General features: G+C 43.9%; 1 protein-coding gene across 2 annotated transcripts in view; it reads left to right on the plus strand.

Moving 5' to 3' along the window:
- Positions 1-18961, plus strand: part of cfap299 (cilia and flagella associated protein 299) — a 338696-nt gene extending 319735 nt beyond the window's left edge. The window contains exons 5-6 of one of the 2 annotated variants that reach the window (XM_055911115.1): positions 8197-8326; positions 18646-18961. In XM_055911115.1, coding sequence (XP_055767090.1) covers positions 8197-8326; positions 18646-18738 — 223 coding nt within the window. In that variant the 3' untranslated portion in view covers positions 18739-18961. The remainder of the gene's footprint in view (positions 1-8196; positions 8327-18645) is intronic. The other variant, XM_055911116.1, reaches the window with a different exon arrangement.
- Positions 18962-26156: the final 7195 nt, after the last annotated feature.

Genomic DNA, 26156 nt, shown 5'->3' on the forward strand with positions numbered 1-26156 from the left:
ACTAGTTAATACCATAGAATGTAGTTAATACCATAGACTACCACCTACACTTAGACATGTAGACTGTAGTTAATACCATAGACTGTAGTTAATACCATAGACTGTAGTTAATACCATAGACTGTAGTTAATACCACAGAATGTAGTTAATACCATAGACTGTAGTTAATACCATAGACTGTAGTTAATACCATAGACTGTAGTTAATACCATAGACTACCACCTACACTTAGACATGACCGACTAGTTAATACCATAGAATGTAGTTAATACCATAGACTACCACCTACACTTAGACATGACAGACTAGTTAATACCACAGACTGTAGTTAATACCATAGACTACCACCTACACTTAGACATGACCGACTAGTTAATACCATAGACTGTAGTTAATACCATAGACTGTAGTTAATACCATAGACTACCACCTACACTTTGACATGACAGACTGTAGTTAATACCATAGACTGTAGTTAATACCATAGAATGTAGTTAATACCATAGACTACCACCTACACTTAGACATGACAGACTAGTTAATACCTTAGACTGTAGTTAATACCATAGACTGTAGTTAATACCATAGACTACCACCTACACTTTGACATGTAGACTGTAGTTAATACCATAGCCTGTAGTTAATACCATAGACTGTAGTTAATACCATAGACTACCACCTACACTTAGACATGACCGACTAGTTAATACCATAGACTGTAGTTAATACCATAGACTGTAGTTAATACCATAGACTATCACCTACACTTAGACATGACAGACGGTAGTTAATACCATAGACTACCACCTACACTTAGACATGTAGACTGTAGTTAATACCATAGACTGTAGTTAATACCATAGACTGTAGTTAATACCATACACTACCACCTACACTTAGACATGACCGACTAGTTAATACCATAGACTGTAGTTAATACCATAGACTACCACCTACACTTAGACATGACCGACTAGTTAATACCATAGACTGTAGTTAATACCATAAACTGTAGTTAATACCATAGACTGTAGTTAATACCATAGACTGTAGTTAATACCATAGACTATCACCTACACTTAGACATGGCAGACTAGTTAATACCATAGACTACCACCTACACTTTGGTCGGTCTGGTATCAACCTCCTGGTTCAGACCTCTAGGAGACACGGTGGACACACGGTCTGATATCACCCTCCTGGTTCAGACCTCTAGGAGACACGGTGGACAAACGGTCTGGTATCAACCTCCTGGTTCAGATCTCTAGGAGACACGGTGGACAAACGGTCTGATACCAACCTCCTGGTTCAGACCTCTAGGAGACACGGTGGACAAACGGTCTGGTATCAACCTCCTGGTTCAGACCTCTAGGAGACACGGTGGACAAACGGTCTGGTATCAACCTCCTGGTTCAGACCTCTAGGAGACACGGTGGACAAACGGTCTGGTATCAACCTCCTGGTTCAGACCTCTAGGAGACACGGTGGACAAACGGTCTGGTATCAACCTCCTGGTTCAGACCTCTAGGAGACACGGTGGACAAACGGTCTGGGATCAACCTCCTGGTTCAGACCTCTAGGAGACACGGTGGACAAACGGTCTGGTATCAACCTCCTGGTTCAGACCTCTAGGAGACACGGTGGACAAACGGTCTGATACCAACCTCCTGGTTCAGACCTCTAGGAGACACGGTGGACAAACGGTCTGATACCAACCTCCTGGTTCAGACCTCTAGGAGACACGGTGAACAAACGGTCTGGTATCAACCTCCTGGTTCAGACCTCTAGGAGACACGGTGGACAAACGGTCTGATATCAACCTCCTGGTTCAGACCTCTAGGAGACACGGTGGACAAACGGTCTGGTATCAACCTCCTGGATCAGACCTCTAGGAGACACGGTGGACAAACGGTCTGGTATCAACCTCCTGGTTCAGACCTCTAGGAGACACGGTGGACAAACGGTCTGGTATCAACCTCCTGGTTCAGACCTCTAGGAGACACGGTGGACAAACGGTCTGATACCAACCTCCTGGTTCAGACCTCTAGGAGACACGGTGGACAAACTGTCTGATACCAACCTCCTGGTTCAGACCTCTAGGAGACACGGTGAACAAACGGTCTGGTATCAACCTCCTGGTTCAGACCTCTAGGAGACACGGTGGACAAACGGTCTGATATCAACCTCCTGGTTCAGACCTCTAGGAGACACGGTGGACAAACGGTCTGGTATCAACCTCCTGGATCAGACCTCTAGGAGACACGGTGGACAAACGGTCTGGTATCAACCTCCTGGTTCAGACCTCTAGGAGACACGGTGGACAAACGGTCTGATATCAACCTCCTGGTTCAGACCTCTAGGAGACACGGTGGACAAACGGTCTGATATCAACCTCCTGGTTCAGACCTCTAGGAGACACGGTGGACAAACGGTCTGGTATCAACCTCCTGGTTCAGACCTCTAGGAGACACGGTGAACAAACGGTCTGGTATCAACCTCCTGGTTCAGACCTCTAGGAGACACGGTGGACAAACTGTCTGGTACCAACCTCCTGGTTCAGACCTCTAGGGGACACGGTGGACAAACGGTCTGGTATCAACCTCCTGGTTCAGACCTCTAGGAGACACGGTGGACAAACGGTCTGGTATCACCCTCCTGGTTCAGACCTCTAGGAGACACGGTGGACAAACGGTCTGGTATCAACCTCCTGGTTCAGACCTCTAGGAGACACGGTGGACAAACGGTCTGGTATCAACCTCCTGGTACAGACCTCTAGGAGACACGGTGGACAAACGGTCTGGTATCAACCTCCTGGTTCAGACCTCTAGGAGACACGGTGGACAAACGGTCTGGTATCAACCTCAGGTATATCACATTGTATATCACATAGATCAGGTATATCACATTGTTTGTAGAACACGTAATGATACCCTTAATCTTAATGGTCTTCCCATGTGGGTCTTCCCTGTGATTGGGGGTCTTCCCCATGATGGGGGTCTTCCCCGTGATTGGGGGTCTTCCCCGTGATGGGGGGGGGTCTTCCCCGTGATAGGGGGGTCTACCCCGTGATCGGAGGATTGAACATTGTGCATTTGTTCCTAAAGTTACACTGGATACATCAGCTACATCTGTAATTACAGTCCAGCACATTGTCTAGGAAGGTAGTATGTGGCACTGGTGGAAGACCAGACCTCAGCACCATGTGACTGATGGGGCGTCTTCTGAAGACTACCCGCGGGGGGGTTCTTAAACCCGCGGGGGGGTTCTTAAAACGTTTTCTCCAGCTGTGCATCAGTGATCAAGATGTACCGGTGTTTTTTAATGATGTGGTCAAACTGTCATGTGGGGAGTACTGAAGGAGGCATTGGACTCGTTGGTCGGGGGGGGTGGTGGTTTGGGGGTGAGGCATTCTGGGTCATATTTGTGTAACGGTGCCTTGTGTCATGCAGCCGTTCCTCTTCAGTAACCCCACTGTCTGAAACGCTCATCCAGGCAGTGTGCTTGTTTTCCCATAGTCCCTCTGTGGACTACAGATCCTGCGTATGCGACTGTATTGGCTGATAGGGGGACTCTTTCTCAGGGCTGTAGGGTGGAAGCTATCTCAGGGTGACAGGGAATTCAGGGCTGTAGGGTGGAAGCTATCTCAGGGTGACAGGGAATTCAGGGCTGTAGGGTGGAAGCTATCTCAGGGTGACAGGGAATTCAGGGCTGTAGGGTGGAAGCTATCTCAGGGTGACAGGGAATTCAGGGCTGTAGGGTGGAAGCTATCTCAGGGTGACAGGGAATTCAGGGCTGTAGGGTGGAAGCTATCTCAGAGTGACAGGGAATTCAGGGCTGAAGGGTGGAAGCTAGCTCAGGGTGACAGGGAATTCAGGGCTGAAGGGTGGAAGCTATCTCAGGGTGACAGGGAGTTCCTGTCGGTCTCTTTATCTTCCACGTCCGCGGTGCTGCTGAACACTGTTTGGCCATTCAGGGTTTCCTCTTCACCCTTGTTTGTCCCCAAAACATATCCCCGACCATGGGAATCATCGCTGTAATACTCAATCTACGGACAGCTGATCATCCTCGCAGTGGCAGACCACGTGTAACAACACCTGCACAGGATCGTTACATCCGAACATCACACCTGCGGGACAGGTACAGGGTGGCAACAACAACTGCCCGAGTTACACCAGGAACGCACAATCCTTCCATCAGTGCTCAGACTGTCCGCAATAGGCTGAGAGAGGCTGGACTGAGGGCTTGTAGGCCTGTGGGCTTGTAGACCAGACATCACCAGCAAAAATGTCGCCTAGGGGCACAAACCCTCCGTCGCAGGACCAGACAGGACTGGCAGAAAGTGCTCTTCACTGATGAGTCGCGGTTTTGTCTCACCAGGGGTGATGGTCCGATTCACGTTTATCGTCGAAGGAATGAGCATTACACCGAGGCCTGTACTCTGGAGCGGGATCGATTTGGAGGTGGAGGGTCCGTCATGGTCTGGAGCGGTGTGTCACAGCATCATCGGACTGAGCTTGTTGTCATTGCAGGCAATCTCAACGCTGTGTGTTACAGGGAAGACATCCTCCTCCCTCATGTGGTACCCTTCCTGCAGGATCATCCTGACATGACCCTCCAGCATGACAATACCACCAGCCATACTGCTCATTCTGTGTGTGATTTCCTGCAGGACAGGAATGTCAGTGAACACTACATTAGACTAGACTATCATAACCAGGGAGTTATCATTGTCCTCTCCAGAACGTCCTGAAGAGAATGTGGTGGGAGAACTCATTCAGGGCCTGAGAGTGTGGAGCACGGTAGTAGGCATGTTGAGAAACAGCCTACATGTGAGTCCAATATAATGAAAGAATCTTTAACCTCATCAAATGTGTGGTTTAAGATTGTCAGGTTAGCTCGAAATCCCCCCTTTTCCTTCACTTCAATTATAAATATCGTGTCTACCGCCACGTTCTTTCTTGAATCACTGTTGTCACAGTAGAAGGCGATACGGAGACTAACTGCTAGTTGTGGAATCTATCAAATGTGTGATAGCACACCAAGGTCCACACTTTTGTTCCCTCTTCACCTCTGACCCCCCCGATGCCGTACTGTTGTTCCTCTTCACCTCTGACCCCCGCGATGCCGTACTGTTGTTCCTCTTCACCTCTGACCCCCGCGATGCCGTACTGTTGTTCCCTCTTCACCTCTGACCCCCGCGAGGCCGCACTGTTGTTCCTCTTCACCTCTGACCCCCGCGATGCCGTACTGTTGTTCCCTCTTCACCTCTGACCCCCGCGAGGCCGCACTGTTGTTCCTCTTCACCTCTGACCCCCGCGAGGCCGTACTGTTGTTCCCTCTTCACCTCTGACCCCCGCGAGGCCGTACTGTTGTTCCTCTTCACCTCTGACCCCCGCGATGCCGTACTGTTGTTCCCTCTTCACCTCTGACCCCCGCGAGGCCGTACTGTTGTTCCTCTTCACCTCTGACCCCCGCGAGGCCGTATTGTTGTTCCTCTTCACCTCTGACCCCCGCGAGGCCGTATTGTTGTTCCCTCTTCACCTCTGACCCCCGCGAGGCCGTACTGTTGTTCCCTCTTCACCTCTGACCCCCGCGAGGCCGTACTGTTGTTCCCTCTTCACCTCTGACCCCCACGAGGCCGTACTGTTGTTCCTCTTCACCTCTGACCCCCGCGAGGCCGTACTGTTGTTCCCTCTTCACCTCTGACCCCCACGAGGCCGTACTGTTGTTCCCTCTTCACCTCTGACCCCCACGAGGCCGTACTGTTGTTCCCTCTTCACCTCTGACCCCCGCGAGGCCGTACTGTTGTTCCACACTGTTGTTCCTCTTCACCTCTGACCCCCGCGAGGCCGTACTGTTGTTCCCTCTTCACCTCTGACCCCCACGAGGCCGTACTGTTGTTCCCTCTTCACCTCTGACCCCCGCGAGGCCGTACTGTTGTTCCACACTGTTGTTCCTCTTCACCTCTGACCCCCACGAGGCCGTACTGTTGTTCCTCTTCACCTCTGACCCCCGCGAGGCCGTACTGTTGTTCCACACTGTTGTTCCCTCTTCACCTCTGACCCCCGCGAGGCCGTACTGTTGTTCCTCTTCACCTCTGACCCCGGCGATGCCGTACTGTTGTTCCCTCTTCACCTCTGACCCCCGCGATGCCGTACTGTTGTTCCTCTTCACCTCTGACCCCCGCGAGGCCGTACTGTTGTTCCTCTTCACCTCTGACCCCCGCGATGCCGTACTGTTGTTCCCTCTTCACCTCTGACCCCCGCGAGGCCGCACTGTTGTTCCTCTTCACCTCTGACCCCCGCGATGCCGTACTGTTGTTCCCTCTTCACCTCTGACCCCCCGATGCCGTACTGTTGTTCCCTCTTCACCTCTGACCCCGGCGATGCCGTACTGTTGTTCCCTCTTCACCTCTGACCCCCCGATGCCGTACTGTTGTTCCCTCTTCACCTCTGACCCCCACGAGGCCGTACTGTTGTTCCCTCTTCACCTCTGACCCCCCGATGCCGTACTGTTGTTCCCTCTTCACCTCTGACCCCCCGATGCCGTACTGTTGTTCCCTCTTCACCTCTGACCCCCACGAGGCCGTACTGTTGTTCCTCTTCACCTCTGACCCCCGCGAGGCCGTACTGTTGTTCCTCTTCACCTCTGACCCCCGCGAGGCCGTACTGTTGTTCCTCTTCACCTCTGACCCCCGCGAGGCCGTACTGTTGTTCCTCTTCACCTCTGACCCCCCGATGCCGTACTGTTGTTCCCTCTTCACCTCTGACCCCCGCGAGGCCGTACTGTTGTTCCTCTTCACCTCTGACCCCCGCGAGGCCGTATTGTTGTTCCTCTTCACCTCTGACCCCCGCGATGCCGTACTGTTGTTCCCTCTTCACCTCTGACCCCGGCGATGCCGTACTGTTGTTCCCTCTTCACCTCTGACCCCCCGATGCCGTACTGTTGTTCCCTCTTCACCTCTGACCCCCCGATGCCGTACTGTTGTTCCCTCTTCACCTCTGACCCCCGCGAGGCCGTACTGTTGTTCCTCTTCACCTCTGACCCCCGCGATGCCGTACTGTTGTTCCTCTTCACCTCTGACCCCCGCGAGGCCGTACTGTGGTTCCTCTTCACCTCTGACCCCCGCGAGGCCGTACTGTTGTTCCTCTTCACCTCTGACCCCCGCGATGCCGTACTGTTGTTCCTCTTCACCTCTGACCCCCCGATGCCGTACTGTTGTTCCCTCTTCACCTCTGACCCCCCGATGCCGTACTGTTGTAGAATATAGATCTGTTCAACATGACTAGTATAGAATATAGATCTGTTCAACATGACTAGTATAGAATATAGATCTGTTCAACATGACTAGTATAGAATATAGATCTGTTCAACATGACTAGTATAGAAAATAGATCTGTTCAACATGACTAGTGTAGAATATAGATCTGTTCAACATGACTAGTATAGAATATAGATCTGTTCAACATGACTAGTATAGAATATAGACCTGTTCAACATGACCAGTATAGAATATAGATCTGTTCAACATGACTAGTATAGAATATAGATCTGTTCAACATGACTAGTATAGAATATAGATCTGTTCAACATGACTAGTATAGAATATAGATCTGTTCAACATGACTAGTATAGAATATAGATATGTTCAGCATGACTAGTATAGAATATAGATCTGTTCAACATGACTAGTATAGAATATAGATCTGTTCAACATGACTAGTATAGAATATAGATATGTTCAGCATGACTAGTATAGAATATAGATCTGTTCAACATGACTAGTATAGAATATAGATCTGTTCAACATGACTAGTATAGAATATAGATCTGTTCAACGTGACCAGTATAGAATATAGATCTGTTCAACATGACTAGTATAGAATATAGATCTGTTCAACATGACCAGTATAGAATATAGATCTGTTCAACATGACTAGTATAGAATATAGATATGTTCTACATGACTAGTATAGAATATAGATCTGTTCAACACGACTAGTATTGAATATAGATCTGTTCTACATGACTAGTATAGAATATAGATCTGTTCAACACGACTAGTATTGAATATAGATCTGTTCAACATGACTAGTATAGAATATAGATATAAATATAACACTACTATGACTATCTGTAGAAACCAATTAGGAAGTTGTACTATTTAATGAACTAACACTTTCTATTTTTTTCTAGCTTCTTCAACTGGGAGACCCAGGTGTCCACGTCCAACGTTAGCGCTAACTACCAGGTGATAGCTGAGAACTCCAGTGGGTTGCTGTTTAAGAACAAGACAGACAGAAAGATTCTCAACGTGGACCCTAAGGTAGGCTAGGTGGTGTCATGGCGTTTGTGCTCTCCTCTGGTCTATGTTTCCGAGAGAGAGAGAGATGGTGCTGCTGTCAGATGGATGGAGAGAGAAAGAGAGAGAGAGATAAAGAGAGAGAGAGAGAGAGATACAGAGAGAGAGAGAGATATACAGAGAGAGAGAGAGAGAGAGATACAGAGAGAGAGAGAGAGATACAGAGAGAGAGAGAGAGAGATACAGAGAGAGAGAGAGAGATACAGAGAGAGAGAGAGAGAGACAGAGAGAGAGATAGAAAGAGAGAGAGAGAGAGATACAGAGAGAGAGAGACAGAGAGAGAGAGATACAGAGAGAGAGAGAGAGAGAGAGAGACAGAGAGAGAGAGAGAGAGAGAGAGATACAGAGAGAGAAAGAGATACAGAGAGACAGATAGATAGAGACAGAGAGATAGAGACACAGATAGAGAGAGAGATAGAGACACAGAGAGAGAGAGAGAGAGAGAGAGAGAGAGAGAGGTGCTGCTGACAGACAGAGTTAGTTCCCCTGCTGACTGTCATTAATAAACACTGAACAGGGTTCTACAAAGTAACAACACCCAGAAAACAACACCCCAATCTACTGTCTGCTAGTTCTGGGTGTGAACATATTCAGATCTCTTGCCTCTCTGCTGGGGGCAGAGTGGGAAGGGAAGGAGCTTTGTGGAGCAATACAACTATTTGGAACATGAGTTGCAAACAGCTTTAGGGACATATTGAGTTCTGCTGTTAAGGGCGAAATCAAAATCGCAGTTGTGCGTTCCAGCTGCGGTGGAGCACCGCCCAGCCCCGACCAGGGCAGCGCAGAGTAGAGCAGACCAGGCTGCTTATTAAAACACTAGAGGCCCTGGAAGCCAGACAGAGCAACCAGCAACCACCCACATGCCCAGAACCCAGCCCAGTCCTGAACAGAATGGCACTGCCCCAGCCCAGTTCAACCCAGCCCAGCCCAGTTCAACCCAGCCCAGTTCAACCCAGCCCAGCCCAGTTCAGCCCAGCCCAGTTCAACCCAGCCCAGCCCAGTTCAACCCAGCCCAGTTCAACCCAGCCCAGCCCAGTTCAACCCAACCCAGCCGAGTTCAACCCAGCCCAGCCCAGTTCAGCCCAGCCCAGTTCAACCCAACCCAGCCCAGTTCAACCCAGCCCAGCCCAGTTCAGCCCAGCCCAGTTCAACCCAGCCCAGTTCAACCCAGCCCAGCCCAGTTCAGCCCAGCCCAGTTCAACCCAGCCCAGCCCAGTTCAACCCAGCCCAGTTCAACCCAGCCCAGCCCAGTTCAGCCCAGCCCAGTTCAACCCAGCCCAGCCCAGTTCAACCCAGCCCAGCCCAGTTCAACCCAGCCCAGTTCAACCCAGCCCAGCCCAGTTCAACCCAGCCCAGCCCAGTTCAACCCAACCCAGCCCAGTTCAACCCAGCCAAGCCCAGTTCAGCCCAGCCCAGTTCAACCCAGCCCAGCCCAGTTCAACCCAGCCCAGTTCAACCCAGCCGTGGCAAAGTACAGACCCAGTCGTGGCAAAGTACAGACCCAGTCGTGGCAAAGTACAGACCCAGCCGTGGCAAAGTACAGACCCAGCCGTGGCAAAGCACAGACCCAGCCGTGGCAAAGCACAGACCCAGCCGTGGCAAAGCACAGACCCAGCCGTGGCAAAGCACAGACCCAGCCGTGGCAAAGCACAGACCCAGCCGTGGCAAAGCACAGACCCAGCCGTGGCAAAGCACAGACCCAGCCGTGGCAAAGCACAGACCCAGCCGTGGCAAAGCACAGACCCAGTCGTGGCAAAGTACAGACCCAGTCGTGGCAAAGCACAGACCCAGTCGTGATGATTGAAGAATGTTTGTATAAAACATTTGCCTGATGTTGCAAGAACCTTCCTATAACACATTTAGTCTCTTTAAAGGTTCCCAGATCACATGTTGTCTGTTCTTTAAAGGTTCCCAGATCACATGTTGTATGTTCTTTAAAGGTTCCCAGATCACATGTTGTCTGTTCTTTAAAGGTTCCCAGATCACATGTTGTCTGTTCTTTAAAGGTTCCCAGATCACATGTTGTCTGTTCTTTAAAGGTTCCCAGAACGTTTCATTAGGTTGTGGGAACAGTCTGCTGGGAACATTGTGGGGGAAAGATATGTTCCCAAAACACAAAAATTCCAGTTGTGTGGATGATTTTACAATGTTTACTTTAGGGTGCAAAACCTGATGTTACAAAAAAATTCCCAGAACAAATGTTTTATGTTCTTTAAAAGTTCCCAAAATGTTTCTTCATATTACCACCATATTTTCAGCATGCTCATTTGTAGCTCCTTAAAGCAGATTGTAATACATCCCCATTATGTTTCCCTCCAGACTGGAATACATCCCCATTATGTTTCTCTATAGACTGGAATACATCCCCATTATGTTTCTCTATAGACTGGAATACATCCCCATTATGTTTCCCTCCAGACTGGAATACATCCCCATTATGTTTCTCTATAGACTGGAATACATCCCCATTATGTTTCTCTATAGACTGGAATACATCCCCATTATGTTTCTCTATAGACTGGAATACATCCCCATTATGTTTCTCTATAGACTGGAATACATCCCCATTATGTTTCTCTATAGATTGGAATACATCCCCATTATGTTTCTCTATAGACTGGAATACATCCCCATTATGTTTCTCTATAGACTGGAATACATCCCCATTATGTTTCTCTATAGACTGGAATACATCCCCATTATGTTTCTCTATAGATTGGAATACATCCCCATTATTTTTCTACAGACTGGAATACATCCCCATTATGTTTCTCTATAGACTGGAATACATCCCCCTTATGTTTCTCTATAGACTGGAATACATCCCCATTATGTTTCTCTATAGACTGGAATACATCCCCATTATGTTTCTCTATAGACTGGAATACATCCCCATTATGTTTCTCTATAGACTGGAATACATCCCCATTATGTTTCTCTATAGACTGGAATACATCCCCATTATGTTTCTCTATAGACTGGAATACATCCCCATTATGTTTCTCTATAGATTGGAATACATCCCCATTATGTTTCTCTATAGACTGGAATACATCCCCATTATGTTTCTCTATAGACTGGAATACATCCCCATTATGTTTCTCTATAGACTGGAATACATCCCCATTATGTTTCTCTATAGACTGGAATACATCCCCATTATGTTTCTCTATAGACTGGAATACATCCCCATTATGTTCCTCTATAGACTGGAATACATCCCCATTATGTTTCCCTCCAGACTGGAATACATCCCCATTATGTTTCTCTATAGATTGGAATACATCCCCATTATGTTTCTCTATAGACTGGAATACATCCCCATTATGTTTCTCTATAGACTGGAATACATCCCCATTATGTTTCTCTATAGACTGGAATACATCCCCATTATGTTTCTCTATAGACTGGAATACATCCCCATTATGTTTCTCTATAGACTGGAATACATCCCCATTATGTTTCTCTATAGACTGGAATACATCCCCATTATGGTTCTCTATAGACTGGAATACATCCCCATTATGTTTCTCTATAGATTGGAATACATCCCCATTATGTTTCTCTATAGACTGGAATACATCCCCATTATGTTTCTCTATAGACTGGAATACATCCCCATTATGTTTCCCTCCAGACTGGAATACATCCCCATTATGTTTCTCTATAGATTGGAATACATCCCCATTATGTTTCTCTATAGACTGGAATACATCCCCATTATGTTTCTCTATAGATTGGAATACATCCCCATTATGTTTCTCTATAGATTGGAATACATCCCCATTATGTTTCTCTATAGACTGGAATACATCCCCATTATGTTTCTCTATAGACTGGAATACATCCCCATTATGTTTCTCTATAGACTGGAATACATCCCCATTATGTTTCTCTATAGATTGGAATACATCCCCATTATGTTTCTCTATAGACTGGAATACATCCCCATTATGTTTCTCTATAGACTGGAATACATCCCCATTATGTTTCTCTATAGACTGGAATACATCCCCATTATGTTTCTCTATAGACTGGAATACATCCCCATTATGTTTCTCTATAGATTGGAATACATCCCCATTATGTTTCTCTATAGACTGGAATACATCCCCATTATGGTTCTCTATAGACTGGAATACATCCCCATTATGTTTCCCTCCAGATTGGAATACATCCCCATTATGTTTCTCTATAGACTGGAATACATCCCCATTATGTTTCTCTATAGACTGGAATACATCCCCATTATGTTTCCCTCCAGATTGGAATACATCCCCATTATGTTTCTCTATAGACTGGAATACATCCCCATTATTTTTCTACAGACTGGAATACATCCCCATTATGTTTCTCTATAGACTGGAATACATCCCCCTTATGTTTCTCTATAGACTGGAATACATCCCCATTATGTTTCTCTATAGACTGGAATACATCCCCATTATGTTTCTCTATAGACTGGAATACATCCCCATTATGTTTCTCTATAGACTGGAATACATCCCCATTATGTTTCTCTATAGACTGGAATACATCCCCATTATGTTTCCCTCCAGATTGGAATACATCCCCATTATGTTTCTCTATAGACTGGAATACATCCCCATTATGTTTCTCTATAGACTGGAATACATCCCCATTATGTTTCCCTCCAGATTGGAATACATCCCCATTATGTTTCTCTACAGATTGGAATACATCCCCATTATGTTTCTCTATAGATTGGAATACATCCCCATTATTTTTCTACAGACTGGAATACATCCCCATTATGTTTCTCTATAGACTGGAATACATCCCCCTTATGTTTCTCTATAGACTGGAATACATCCCCATTATGTTTCTCTATAGACTGGAATACATCCCCATTATGTTTCTCTATAGACTGGAATACATCCCCATTATGTTTCTCTATAGACTGGAATACATCCCCATTATGTTTCTCTATAGACTGGAATACATCCCCATTATGTTTCTCTATAGACTGGAATACATCCCCATTATGTTTCTCTATAGATTGGAATACATCCCCATTATGTTTCTCTATAGACTGGAATACATCCCCATTATGTTTCTCTATAGACTGGAATACATCCCCATTATGTTTCTCTATAGACTGGAATACATCCCCATTATGTTTCTCTATAGACTGGAATACATCCCCATTATGTTTCTCTATAGACTGGAATACATCCCCATTATGTTCCTCTATAGACTGGAATACATCCCCATTATGTTTCCCTCCAGACTGGAATACATCCCCATTATGTTTCTCTATAGATTGGAATACATCCCCATTATGTTTCTCTATAGACTGGAATACATCCCCATTATGTTTCTCTATAGACTGGAATACATCCCCATTATGTTTCTCTATAGACTGGAATACATCCCCATTATGTTTCTCTATAGACTGGAATACATCCCCATTATGTTTCTCTATAGACTGGAATACATCCCCATTATGTTTCTCTATAGACTGGAATACATCCCCATTATGGTTCTCTATAGACTGGAATACATCCCCATTATGTTTCTCTATAGATTGGAATACATCCCCATTATGTTTCTCTATAGACTGGAATACATCCCCATTATGTTTCTCTATAGACTGGAATACATCCCCATTATGTTTCCCTCCAGACTGGAATACATCCCCATTATGTTTCTCTATAGATTGGAATACATCCCCATTATGTTTCTCTATAGACTGGAATACATCCCCATTATGTTTCTCTATAGATTGGAATACATCCCCATTATGTTTCTCTATAGATTGGAATACATCCCCATTATGTTTCTCTATAGACTGGAATACATCCCCATTATGTTTCTCTATAGACTGGAATACATCCCCATTATGTTTCTCTATAGACTGGAATACATCCCCATTATGTTTCTCTATAGATTGGAATACATCCCCATTATGTTTCTCTATAGACTGGAATACATCCCCATTATGTTTCTCTATAGACTGGAATACATCCCCATTATGTTTCTCTATAGACTGGAATACATCCCCATTATGTTTCTCTATAGACTGGAATACATCCCCATTATGTTTCTCTATAGATTGGAATACATCCCCATTATTTTTCTACAGACTGGAATACATCCCCATTATGTTTCTCTATAGACTGGAATACATCCCCATTATGTTTCTCTATAGACTGGAATACATCCCCATTATGGTTCTCTATAGACTGGAATACATCCCCATTATGTTTCCCTCCAGATTGGAATACATCCCCATTATGTTTCTCTATAGACTGGAATACATCCCCATTATGTTTCTCTATAGACTGGAATACATCCCCATTATGTTTCCCTCCAGATTGGAATACATCCCCATTATGTTTCTCTACAGATTGGAATACATCCCCATTATGTTTCTATATAGACTGGAATACATCCCCATTATGTTTCTCTATAGACTGGAATACATCCCCATTATGTTTCAATATAGACTGGAATACATCCCCATTATGTTTCTCTATAGACTGGAATACATCTCCATTATGTTTCTCTATAGACTGGAATACATCCCCATTATGTTTCTCTATAGACTGGAATACATCCCCATTATGTTTCTCTATAGACTGGAATACATCCCCATTATGTTTCTCTATAGATTGGAATACATCCCCATTATGTTTCTCTATAGACTGGAATACATCCCCATTATGTTTCTATAGACTGGAATACATCCCCATTATGTTTCTCTATAGATTGGAATACATCCCCATTATGTTTCTCTATAGACTGGAATACATCCCCATTATGTTTCTCTAGACTGGAATACATCCCCATTATGTTTCTCTATAGACTGGAATACATCCCCATTATGTTTCTCTATAGACTGGAATACATCCCCATTATGTTTCTCTATAGACTGGAATACATCCCCATTATGTTTCTCTATAGACTGGAATACATCCCCATTATGTTTCTCTATAGACTGGAATACATCCCCATTATGTTTCTCTATAGACTGGAATACATCCCCATTATGTTTCTCTATAGATTGGAATACATCCCCATTATGTTTCTCTATAGACTGGAATACATCCCCATTATGTTTCTCTATAGTCTGGAATATATCCCCATTATGTTTCTCTATAGACTGGAATACATCCCCATTATGTTTCTCTATAGACTGGAATACATCCCCATTATGTTTCTCTATAGACTGGAATACATCCCCATTATGTTTCTCTATAGACTGGAATACATCCCCATTATGTTTCCCTCCAGACTGGAATAGATCCCCATTATGTTTCTCTATAGATTGGAATACATCCCCATTATGTTTCTCTATAGACTGGAATACATCCCCATTATGTTTCTCTATAGACTGGAATACATCCCCATTATGTTTCTCTATAGACTGGAATACATCCCCATTATGTTTCTCTATAGACTGGAATACATCCCCATTATGTTTCTCTATAGACTGGAATACATCCCCATTATGTTTCTCTATAGACTGGAATACATCCCCATTATGTTTCTCTATAGACTGGAATACATCCCCATTATGTTTCTCTATAGATTGGAATACATCCCCATTATGTTTCTCTATAGACTGGAATACATCCCCATTATGTCTCTCTATAGACTGGAATACATCCCCATTATGTTTCCCTCCAGACTGGAATACATCCCCATTATGTTTCTCTATAGACTGGAATACATCCCCATTATGTTTCTCTATAGATTGGAATACATCCCCATTATGTTTCTCTATAGACTGGAATACATCCCCATTATGTTTCTCTATAGATTGGAATACATCCCCATTATGTTTCTCTATAGATTGGAATACATCCCCATTATGTTTCTCTATAGACTGGAATACATCCCCATTATGTTTCTCTATAGACTGGAATACATCCCCATTATGTTTCTCTATAGACTGGAATACATCCCCATTATGTTTCTCTATAGACTGGAATACATCCCCATTATGTTTCTCTATAGACTGGAATACATCCCCATTATGTTTCTCTATAGACTGGAATACATCCCCATTATGTTTCTCTATAGACTGGAATACATCCCCATTATGTTTCTCTAGACTGGAATACATCCCCATTATGTTTCTCTATAGACTGGAATACATCCCCATTATATGTTTCTCTATAGACTGGAATACATCCCCATTATGTTTCTCTATAGATTGGAATACATCCCCATTATGTTTCTCTATAGACTGGAATACATCCCCATTATGTTTCTCTACAGACTGGAATACATCCCCATTATTTTTCTCCTTGGACTGGAATACATCCCCATTATGGTTCTCTATAGACTGGAATACATCCCCATTATGTTTCTCTATAGACTGGAATACATCCCCATTATGTTTCTCTATGGACTGGAATACATCCCCATTATGTTTCTCTATAGACTGGAATACATCCCCATTATGTTTCTCTATAGACTGGAATACATCCCCATTATGTTTCTCTATAGACTGGAATACATCCCCATTATGTTTCTCTATAGACTGGAATACATCCCCATTATGTTTCTCTATAGACTGGAATACATCCCCATTATGTTTCTCTATAGACTGGAATACATCCCCATTATGTTTCTCTATAGACTGGAATACATCCCCATTATGTTTCTCTATAGACTGGAATACATCCCCATTATGTTTCTCTATAGATTGGAATACATCCCCATTATGTTTCTCTATAGACTGGAATACATCCCCATTATGTTTCTCTATAGACTGGAATACATCCCCATTATGTTTCTCTACAGACTGGAATACATCCCCATTATGTTTCTCTATAGACTGGAATACATCCCCATTATGTTTCTCTACAGACTGGAATACATCCCCATTATGTTTCTCTATAGACTGGAATACATCCCCATTATGTTTCTCTATAGACTGGAATACATCCCCATTATGTTTCTCTATAGACTGGAATACATCCCCATTATGTTTCTCTATAGACTGGAATACATCCCCATTATGTTTCCCTCCAGACTGGAATACATCCCCATTATGTTTCTCTATAGACTGGAATACATCCCCATTATGTTTCTCTATAGACTGGAATACATCCCCATTATGTTTCTCTAGACTGGAATACATCCCCATTATGTTTCTCTATAGACTGGAATACATCCCCATTATATGTTTCTCTATAGACTGGAATACATCCCCATTATGTTTCTCTATAGACTGGAATACATCCCCATTATGTTTCTCTATAGATTGGAATACATCCCCATTATGTTTCTCTATAGACTGGAATACATCCCCATTATGTTTCTCTATAGACTGGAATACATCCCCATTATGTTTCTCTACAGACTGGAATACATCCCCATTATGTTTCTCTATAGACTGGAATACATCCCCATTATGTTTCTCTATAGACTGGAATACATCCCCATTATGTTTCTCTATAGACTGGAATACATCCCCATTATGTTTCTCTATAGACTGGAATACATCCCCATTATGTTTCTCTATAGACTGGAATACATCCCCATTATGTTTCTCTATAGACTGGAATACATCCCCATTATGTTTCTCTATAGACTGGAATACATCCCCATTATGTTTCTCTATAGACTGGAATACATCCCCATTATGTTTCTCTATAGACTGGAATACATCCCCATTATGTTTCCCTCCAGACTGGAATACATCCCCATTATGTTTCTCTATAGACTGGAATACATCCCCATTATGTTTCTCTATAGACTGGAATACATCCCCATTATGTTTCTCTAGACTGGAATACATCCCCATTATGTTTCTCTATAGACTGGAATACATCCCCATTATATGTTTCTCTATAGACTGGAATACATCCCCATTATGTTTCTCTATAGACTGGAATACATCCCCATTATGTTTCCCTCCAGACTGGAATACATCCCCATTATGTTTCTCTATTTTGTTTGTTTGTTTGTTTGTTTGTTTCCTCTGTAGGATTCACCTGGTGTTTGTTTCCTCTGTAGGATTCACCTGGTGTGTGTTTCCTCTGTAGGATTCACCTGGTGTGTGTTTCCTCTGTAGGCCTCACCTGGTGTGTGTTTCCTCTGTAGGCCTCACCTGGTGTGTGTTTCCTCTGTAGGCCTCACCTGGTGTGTGTTTCCTCTGTAGGCCTCACCTGGTGTGTGTTTCCTCTGTAGGCCTCACCTGGTGTGTGTTTCCTCTGTAGGCCTCACCTGGTGTGTGTTTCCTCTGTAGGATTCACCTGGTGTGTGTTTCCTCTGTAGGATTCACCTGGTGTTTGTTTCCTCTGTAGGCCTCACCTGGTGACAACTCCTCCAGGACGCCCCTCCAGTCTGAACTCTACAGCCAGGTCGTCATCTATGACCACATCACCAGGAGGACCTAGCCAATCACATCACCAGGAGGACCTAGCCAATCACATCACCAGGAGGACCTAGCCAATCACATCACCAGGAGGACCTAGCCAATCACCTCACACTGCTATTACCACCTAGCCAGACCACTGTCTCCTCCCTGCTACCACCTCACCTCACACTGCTAATAAACACATAGTGGAACTCACTGGAAGCCTCTAATTTGATGTAATAAAAGTTGTCCCCCCCCATCAATGAGGTGCTTTTTCTCCTGTCTCTTGCTATTAGCCTCTCCACCTGGGTGTGGGGACTGAGGACTGATGCCAGTGCAGCCAAACTATCGTGTAGGGAGCTATGCTACACACTGAATGTGAAGTCCCATGGAAAACACAAACAACAAAAGAATACACCGTCAGACCTTATGGTAGACTTTACCGCTGACAGTCTCATCATGTCTACAGACCTTATGGTAGACTCCTTTACCGCTGACAGTCTCATCATGTCTACAGACCTTATGGTAGACTTTACCGCTGACAGTCTCATCATGTCTACAGACCTTATGGTAGACTCCTTTACCGCTGACAGAGTCTCATCATGTCTACAGACCTTATGGTAGACTTTACCGCTGACAGTCTCATCATGGATCATGTCAATACCAAGTCAGATGTTGTGATCATGATCAAGTCTATCCCAAGTTAGAGCTAGTTCATCAATATATATTAAAAAACAGGCCTGGAATAAGTTAGAGGAAAAACAAAAAGAAATGGAGGAACTTATTCAACAAAGATCCAGTGTGATATATTATAAAAAATATAGCGAACTGGATGGAATATTGGGGAAAAATTCACTAAATAATTTTTTAATCTTCAACATAGAAATACTACCAAAAATAATTGACTGAAACTTGTTACAAATAATGGAGTCATCTATGATTCACCAGATTATATTTTCAAAGAGGAAGGAAGTACTTGAAGCATATGTTTTGGTTTCAGTCTCCTCCATCTCCTCTAACCGAAGATAATTGTATGGATTTTTTTTATTTTTCTATTAATAATGTCAAATGAACAGCCGTACAGAAAGACTAATGTGGAGGCCAAATTACAGAGGAGGAACTTCTTGATGCTATTAAAGCCTTTAAGTCTGGAAAAACTCCAGGGCTGGATGGCATACCAGTGGAGGTTTGTGGTTGTAGTCATTGGTTCTGTGGTTTTTAGCATGTTTTACCCACTTCTATATAAACGGTAGATTATCAGACACTCAACAAGGTCGGATTTCATTATTACTGAAACAGGATCCAAGTGGAAAATATAAAGATCCAGTCGATTAAAACAATTTGAGACCTCTTACACTTCAGAGTTGTGATGCAAAAATGTATAGCGCATAGAATTAAAAAGGTATCGTCAGATATTATTCATCCAAATCAGACAAGTTTTTTTTACATAGTCAATACATTGGAGATAATAAACTCAGCAAAAAAAAATAAACGTCCTCTCACTGTCAACTGCGTTTATTTTCAGAAAACTTAACATGTGTAAATATTTGTATGAACATAACAAGATTCAACAACTGAGACATAAACTGAACAAGTTCCACAGACATGTGACTAACAGAAATGGAATAATGTGTCCCTGAACAAAGGGGTGGTCAAAATCAAAAGTAACAGTCAGTATCCGGTGTGGCCACCAGCTGCATTAAGTACTGCAGTGCATCTCCTCCTCATGGACTGCACCAGATTTGCCAGTTCTTGCTGTGAGATGTTACCCCACTCTTCCACCAAGGCACCTGCAAGTTCCTGGACATTTCATGGGGGGGAATGGCCCTAGCCCTCACCCTTCGTTCCAACAGGTCCCAGACGTGCTCAATGGGATTGAGATCCGGGCTCTTCGCTGGCCATGGCAGAACACTGGCATTCCTGTCTTGCAGGAAATCACACACAGAACTAGCAGTATGGCTGGTGGCATTGTCATCCTGGAGGGTCATGTCAGGATGAGTCTGCAGGAAGGGTACCACATGAGGGAGGAGTATGTCTTCCCTGTAACCAAAATTACAACATTACCTCAAAAATGGAAGAGGAAAGTGGAAGACGGAAAAATATTGAAGCAACATCAAGGCATCAGTCAGGAAGTTAAAGCTTGGTCGCAAATGGGTCTTCCAAATGGACAATGACCCCAAGCATACTTCCAAAGTTGAGGGAAAATGGCTTAAGGACAACACAGGCAAGGTATTGAAATGAACATCAGAAAGCCCTGACCTCAATCCTATAGAAAATTTGTGGGCAGAACTGAAAAAGCGTGTGCGAGCAAGGAGGCCTACAAACCTGACTGAGTTACACCAGCTCTGTCAGGAGGAATGGGCAAAAATTCACCCAACTTATTGTGGGAAGCTTGTGGAAGGCTACCCAAAACGTTTGACCCAAGTTAAACAATTTAAATACAATGCTACCAAATACTAATTGAGTGTATGTAAACTTCTGACCCACTGGGAATGTGATGAAAGAAATAAAAGCTGAAATAAATCATTCTCTCTACTCTTATTCTGACATTTCACATTCTTAAAATAAAGTGGTGATCCTAACTGACCTAAGACAGGGAATTTTTATTAGGATTAAATGTCAGGAATTGTGACAGGGGATTTTTATTAGGATTAAATGTCAGGAATTGTGAAAAACTGAGTTTAAATGTATTTGGCTAAGGTGTATGTAAACTTCCGACTTCAACTGTATATACAGTGGGGAGAACAAGTATTTGATACACTGCCGGTTTTCCTACTTACAAAGCATGTAGAGGTCTGTAATTTTTATCATAGGTACACTTCAACTGTGAGAGACGGAATCTAAAACAAAAATCCAGAAAATCACATTGTATGATTTTTAAGTAATTCATTTGCATTTTATTGCATGACATAAGTATTTGATCACCTACCAACCAGTAAGAATTCCGGCTCTCACAGACCTGTTAGTTTTTCTTTAAGAAGCCCTCCTGTTCTCCACTCATTACCTGTATTAACTGCACCTGTTTGAACTCGTTACCTGTATATATATATATATTTGGAAGAAAATATTTGGGGGATTGGAAGTGATGCAGACAATTACATTGATGGAAGCTACAATCTATATGCCATATTAAAGCCGATCTACCCCTTAAAAAAATTATTATAATAATATTTCTTTTTAAATACCCCCCAAAAACATATAAAAATCATCAGAATATATTTGAGACTTGATAAACTCGTGATGAGCTGTTATGTAAGGTTTTGTGTTAGGCAGGCAGACAGCTGGTCTCCTCTCCCTGTTCAGATGCAGGTAGACCTGGTGGCCTCGTGTTATGACGTTGGGATGCAGTTTACAGTTATACTAACTCTGCTATGACGTTGCAGTCAGTGTGTGTTGAGTGCAGCCGGTCAAGCCCCACTGTCCTCTCTTCATGGGGCCTTCATTGTTTATATTCCACATAGTAAAAAGGCAGTCCCAGATTGTTTTAAGTTTGCATCCCAAATGGAACCAAATTCTCTATATAGTACACTACATAGGGCTCTGATCAACAGTAGTACACTACATAGGGCTCTAATCAACAGTAGTACACTACATAGGGCTCTAATCAACAGTAGTACACTACACAGGGCTCTAATCAACAGTAGTACACTACATAGGGCTCTGGTCAACAGTAGTACACTACACAGGGCTCTGGTCAACAGTAGTACACTACATAGGGCTCTAATCAACAGTAGTACACTACATAGGGCTCTGGTCAACAGTAGTACACTACACAGGGCTCTCATCAACAGTAGTACACTACATAGGGCTCTAATCAACAGTAGTACACTACATAGGGCTCTGGTCCAAGTAGTACACTACATAGGGCTCTGATCAACAGTAGTACACTACACAGGGCTCTGATCAACAGTAGTACACTACATAGGACTCTAATCAACAGTAGTACACTACAGTATATAGAGAATAGGATGCCATCGCAGCCTTGGAGCGGGATGCAGGGACCTGCTGTAAGAGGACATGAGGCCTGGGGGGCTACTCCACTCTACTTTAGTTCCACCCTGCTCTCTCCATGTTTATAGCTGTTTGTCTAAACAAATGGAAAAGACGTAAGAGGTCGGGGAGACGGGGGGGTCGGGGGGGGGGTCTGCTGTAACCCCTCAGGCTGCAGTAGTAGATGTGAAGAATGCTGCCTGCCCCGTCTCCACAAAAAGGAAGCAAGGGAAATGGGCTCCTCCTCCTTCCTTCCCTCCCAGATGCCAGGCAGATCTAGTCCCAAATCGCACCCTACATAGTGCTTTTGGTTTACTAGCTACATCAAAGCCCTCTATCATTTACAAATCACTCATTCAATGACTATTTCCAGGCCACAGAGAAAGAGAAATGGGGGAGTTTACAAATAATTGAGGAGAGAGATATTTGTTGCGGTGACGGGCGGGTATCTGATTTGATTCCGCTGTTCAGTTGGCACCCGTTCTGTTAGTTTGATGTGTTTTTAGTTGGTTGTTTCCGTAGCTTTGATTGTAGATCACTCTGAAACAGCCCGTAGGAGATGTGGCTGAGATGTCTAATTACCAAAGAACAACAAATCAGGATGGGGTCATCACATATTGGTTTGTTTAAGGTCAAAACAGGCACAAGGATACTCTGGTTTCTGATCATTATTTCAAGGTGATGGAGTTTTAAATGGAATTGGTTTGAGAAAGAATGGCTAGACAGCTAATCAAATCACTGTGTGTGTGCGTGTGTGTGTGTGTGTGTGCGTGTGCGTGTGTGTGTGTGTGTGTGTGTGTGTGTGTGTGTGTGTGTGTGTGCGGGCGCGTGTGCGTGTGCGTGTGTGTGTGCGTGTGTGTGTGCGTGTGTGTGTGTGTGTGTGTGTGCGAGAGAGAGAGAGAGACATGGAAAACTCAGACAAGTGAGGACATTTCGCCGGTCCCCACAAGGGGAAAAAGGCTATTTTAGACGTCGAGGTCAGGTTGATGTTTCAGGGGCCCGCCGGGAAACGTGTGGCAAGGAGGCATTTACCACTGCACTTTTCAATCAGGTGTGGCAGGGAATCAGGTGTGGCAAGGAGGCATTTACCACTGCACTTTTCAATCAGGTGTGGCAGGGAAAATAGGAATTTAAATCGGAATCAATTGTTTGGTCCCAACACAGATAGTAAAACAAACGTGTGTGTGTGTGTGTGTGTGTGTGTGTGTGTGTGTGTGTGTGTGTGTGTGTGTGTGTGTGTGTGTGTGTGTGTGTGTGTGTGTGTGTGTGTGTGTGTGTGTGTGTGTGTGTGTGTGTGTCCATACATTTCTTAATCTAATCATAAGTAGGAACCTCGCTGACTGGATGGGTGTCTGAATGGATGGGTGGCTGGATTGGTTGCTGATTGGCTGGCTGGCTGAGTGGGTGGCTGATTGGATATCCGGGGGGGGGGGGGGGGGGGGGGGGGGGTAGGTGGGTGGTGAATGAGGAGAGTTGCAGACACATTTAGAACTGTTTAGCTTTACAGGCCTCTGTTTTAATCATGTGGTGGGATGCTGTGATGAAGCTACCCAGAGGGGAGATGAGAGGAGAGGAGAGGAGAGGAGAGGAGAGGAGAGGAAGGCACTACTCACTCAAACACCATTCAAATAACACGTGCTTGCTCTTGAAATACAGGGTGAGGTTTGGAAGGTGAGGGGAAGTGACAAACCAGCAAGTCCCAATGCCTCCTATCCTCCTGGAATGGCTTCATCTCAAATGGCACCATATTCCCTAAATAGTGCACTACTTTAGACCAGAGCCCTATTCCCTATATAGTGCACTACTATAGACCCAGAGCCCTATTCCCTATGTAGTGCACTACTTTAGACCCAGAGCCCTATTCCCTACATAGTGCACTACTTTAGACCAGAGCCCTATTCCCTATATAGTACACTACTTTAGACCAGAGACCTATTCCCTACATAGTGCACTACTTTAGACCAGAGCCCTATTCTCTACATAGTGCACTACTTTAGACCAGAGACCTATTCCCTACATAGTGCACTACTTTAGACCAGAGCCCTATTCCCTACATAGTGCACTACTTTAGACCAGGGCCCTATTCCCTACATAGTGCACTACTTTAGACCAGAGCCCTATTCCCTACATAGTGCACTACTTTAGACCCAGAGCCCTATTCCCTATATAGTGCACTACTTTAGACCAGAGCCCTATTCCCTACATAGTGCACTACTTTAGACCAGAGACCCCTGGGCCCTATGTAGGGAATAGGGTGCCATTTGGTATACAAACCGGGTTTAATGTGATTCGTTTCACTGAAGGCCCCAGAACAGCTGGTTGAAACTCACTCAAACAGATCACGAGGCTGTTACTAAAATAGTAATGATTGTAACAATAAAGTCTGAATTAAATGCCTGATTCTAAATAGCTGGACCCTTCTTTTGTTGGGACGTTTAACATGCTGTGTTTCAAGCAGAGCAGAGTTCCACCCTGCTGCTACTAGATGTCACCAAATGAAGAGGGGATTTTAGGTCAGAGAAGAACTTCTAGTTGGAGATGGATTGAAGAGTCTCCAACTTCCATAATGGGTAGACAGTCTCCAACTTCCATAATGGGTAGACAGTCTCCAACTTCCATAATGGGTAGACATTCTCCAACTTCCATAATGGGTAGACAGTCTCCAACTTCCATAATGGGTAGACAGTCTACAGCTTCCATAATGGGTAGACAGTCTCCAACTTCCATAATGGGTAGACAGTCTACAACTTCCATAATGGGTAGACAGTCTCCAACTTCCATAATGGGTAGACAGTCTCCAACTTCCATAATGGGTAGACAGTCTACAACTTCCATAATGGGTAGACAGTCTCCAACTTCCATAATGGGTAGACAGTCTACAACTTCCATAATGGGTAGACAGTCTCCAACTTCCATAATGGGTAGACAGTCTACAACTTCCATAAGTTAATAATAGAAGTGGCAATATCGTCCGCTATTATCCTCAGTAATTTTCCATTCAAGTTGTCAGACCCCGGTGGCTTGTCATTGTTGATAGACAACAATTGTTTGCTCACCTCTTCCCCACTAACTTTACGGAATTCAAAATTACAATGCTTGTCTTTCATAATTTGATCAGATATACTTGGATGTGTAGTGTCAGTGTTTGTTGCTGGCATGTCATCCCTAAGTTTGCTAATCTTGCCAATAAAAAAAACATTAATATATATTTTTTTTTTTCATCAATAGTTGGCATTATCAGTGGGTTTTGTGATGAAATAGCCATCTGATTCAATGAATGATGGAGCTGAGTTTGCCTTTTTGCCCAAAATTTCATTTAAGGTGCTCTAAAGCTTTTTACTGTCATTCTTTATTTAATTTATCTTTGTTTCATTGAACAGTTTATTTTATTTCAGTTTAGTCACATTGTTTATACGTCATTTCAACTCAAAAAGATCTATGTGATGACGTTGACTCTACGTGGAAAAA

Source organism: Salvelinus fontinalis, unplaced genomic scaffold (genome assembly GCF_029448725.1).
Source record: "Salvelinus fontinalis isolate EN_2023a unplaced genomic scaffold, ASM2944872v1 scaffold_0050, whole genome shotgun sequence".
In the NCBI taxonomy this organism is placed as follows: domain Eukaryota; kingdom Metazoa; phylum Chordata; class Actinopteri; order Salmoniformes; family Salmonidae; genus Salvelinus; species Salvelinus fontinalis.